At 63.2% G+C, this 2,031-nt stretch overlaps 1 protein-coding gene across 1 annotated transcript in view; it reads right to left on the bottom strand.

The window, feature by feature from the left end:
• Positions 1-10: 10 nt before the first annotated feature.
• The window catches only part of LOC104515465 (spectrin beta chain, erythrocytic-like), a gene marked incomplete at its 3' end in the record, with an annotated part of 3,714 nt that continues 1,693 nt past the window's right edge, over positions 11-2,031 (bottom strand). Inside the window, 8 exon segments of the mRNA XM_010159438.1 lie at positions 11-84; positions 175-319; positions 441-658; positions 661-730; positions 806-964; positions 1,606-1,723; positions 1,806-1,870; positions 1,873-1,997. Coding sequence (XP_010157740.1) covers positions 11-84; positions 175-319; positions 441-658; positions 661-730; positions 806-964; positions 1,606-1,723; positions 1,806-1,870; positions 1,873-1,997 — 974 coding nt within the window.

The raw sequence follows: 2,031 nt of genomic DNA, 5'->3' as shown, positions 1-2,031 counted from the left end.
CCGCCAGCACCTGCAGCTCTTGCCGGCACAGCTTCAGGTGGTTCACACGGTCCCGGATGACTCTGGGGTCACAGGGACGGTAGCCTGGCCAGGGAGCAGGGCAGTTGCCCGTCAGCAGGTCATCCCGGCTTCCCCCAGCCTTGCTGCGGTCCCGGGGCATCCTGGCGCACCTACCCTCGGTGTCGGCGAAGCGGAGGGCGGCAGCGCTGATGGCCCGTGTCTTCTCTGCCTGCAGGGCCACCTCCAGCAGCCGGTGGGTTTGCAGCAGCTCCTCCGCCTCCAGAAGGTGCTTCCCAGATTCAGGCGATGTCAGCCGCACCTGAGGGAGATCCCCAGCTGTCACCCGCAGCCAGCTGCAGCACACAGCACCCACTGGTACCCAAAAGCCACTGCCAGCACCCCAGCACCTCATCTGCCTCCCATGGTCACCCGTGGCTCACCTTGACCTCATCCATCCAGTCGATGCTATGGAGCATCTCCTGGAAGAGGTGCTGCAGGGCGAGGTTCATCTCCAAGCGCTGGCGCCGGGCAGCCAACAGCTCCTGGAGCTGTTCCCACAGCCGGAGGATGTTATCCTTGCGCGCGTTGATGCGCTGGGTGGCGTGGAAGCCCTCCCCCTCCAGCTCCTTCGCCACTGCCTCGATGGACTGCAGGCGCCCGTGTCCGTCTCGATGGCCTCGTGCTTCTTCTTAGCCGCCTCCACTGCCGGCAAGTCCTGGCCGAAGTTATCCTGGAGCGGCACAGAGCCCATGGTGAGGCTCCAAGAGAGCATCCTGGAGCCGGGGGTGGGTGTCCCCGGCCTTACCTGGGCCACCAGCCGCTGGTTCTCGCTCAGCCAGGCTGCCCGCATGGCTGCCTTGCGGTCAAAACGCCGTGCCAGCTGCTCCAGCTTCTCCTGACGGATGAGCTCGTTGCGCAGTGCCAGCTCCCGCTCGTGCTCCGCTTTCTCCAGCTGCTCCCAAGCCTGAGGGAAGGAGGTAACGGATGGGGGGCAACACCCACATCCCATCTCTCCCCTGTGTCTCATTCTGCTGGTGAACCCCAACAAGACTGTGAGTAGGGGAGCATGGCTGGAGGAACCCAACCTGACCTGGGATGGACCTGACCTGCTCCAGGATAGACTCAGTGTATCCCGGGATGGACCTGAACTGCGCTGGGAGCTGGACCCAACCTGCCCCCAAGGAGATAGACCTGACTTGCTCTAGGACCTGAACTGCTCTGGAATAGACCAAATCTGCCCCCAAGGAGATGGATCTGAACTGCCCTGGGATGGACCCAACCCGCCCCCAAGGAGACAGACCCAAATTTCCCTGAGATGGACCTGAATTACCCTGGGAGATGAACCCCAACTACCCTAGGACCAAAACTGCTCTGGGGTGAACCCAACCTGCCCCAGGAGATGGACATGACTTGCTCTAGAACAGACCCAATCTGCCCTGGGATGGACCTGAGCTGCCCCAGGACATCCCAGACCTACCCCGGGACAGCTTGGGGAGCAAATCCCTGGGGATAGTGGGGAAAGATCTGACCCCAGATCACACACAGGTGCAGCCACATGTCCCCAAGGCATGGCACATGGCGCGGCTGCTGGGATGGGCCTCGTACCCGGTTGATGTCGGAGACAAGGCGCCCCTCATGTGGGGTGTAGACACGCTGGTTGTTGGCTCGCATCCGTGACTGGATGGTGAAGAGCAGCACCTCCAGGTTACCCTTCTCCTGAAACCTGCCCCAGAGAAAGCTCAGCTCGGGTCACCCACGGGTGCTCAACAGCACCGTGTGGGCATGGGGGGCTCGGGGGTGCTCACTTGGGGGGCTTCTCCACGGTGCGGTAGGTGCTGAAGGCTTGCAGCTGGTGCTGCACTCCAGCCAGCGCGAGTTGGCAAAGCTGCGGCTGTTGAGGGAAGCGATGGTCTGCTCGATCCAGGTGAGCAGGTCGGAGGCCAGCCCCCCGTAGCCCTCGATCATCCGCTCCGTCTCCTTGGCGTGCTCAATGACCTGCGGTGGGGCCAGTGGGGACGCCAGTGCGCACGG

Source organism: Eurypyga helias, unplaced genomic scaffold (genome assembly GCF_000690775.1).
Source record: "Eurypyga helias isolate BGI_N326 unplaced genomic scaffold, ASM69077v1 scaffold35689, whole genome shotgun sequence".
NCBI classification, from domain to species: domain Eukaryota; kingdom Metazoa; phylum Chordata; class Aves; order Eurypygiformes; family Eurypygidae; genus Eurypyga; species Eurypyga helias.
This window is presented reverse-complemented; position numbering and strand designations above follow the sequence as displayed.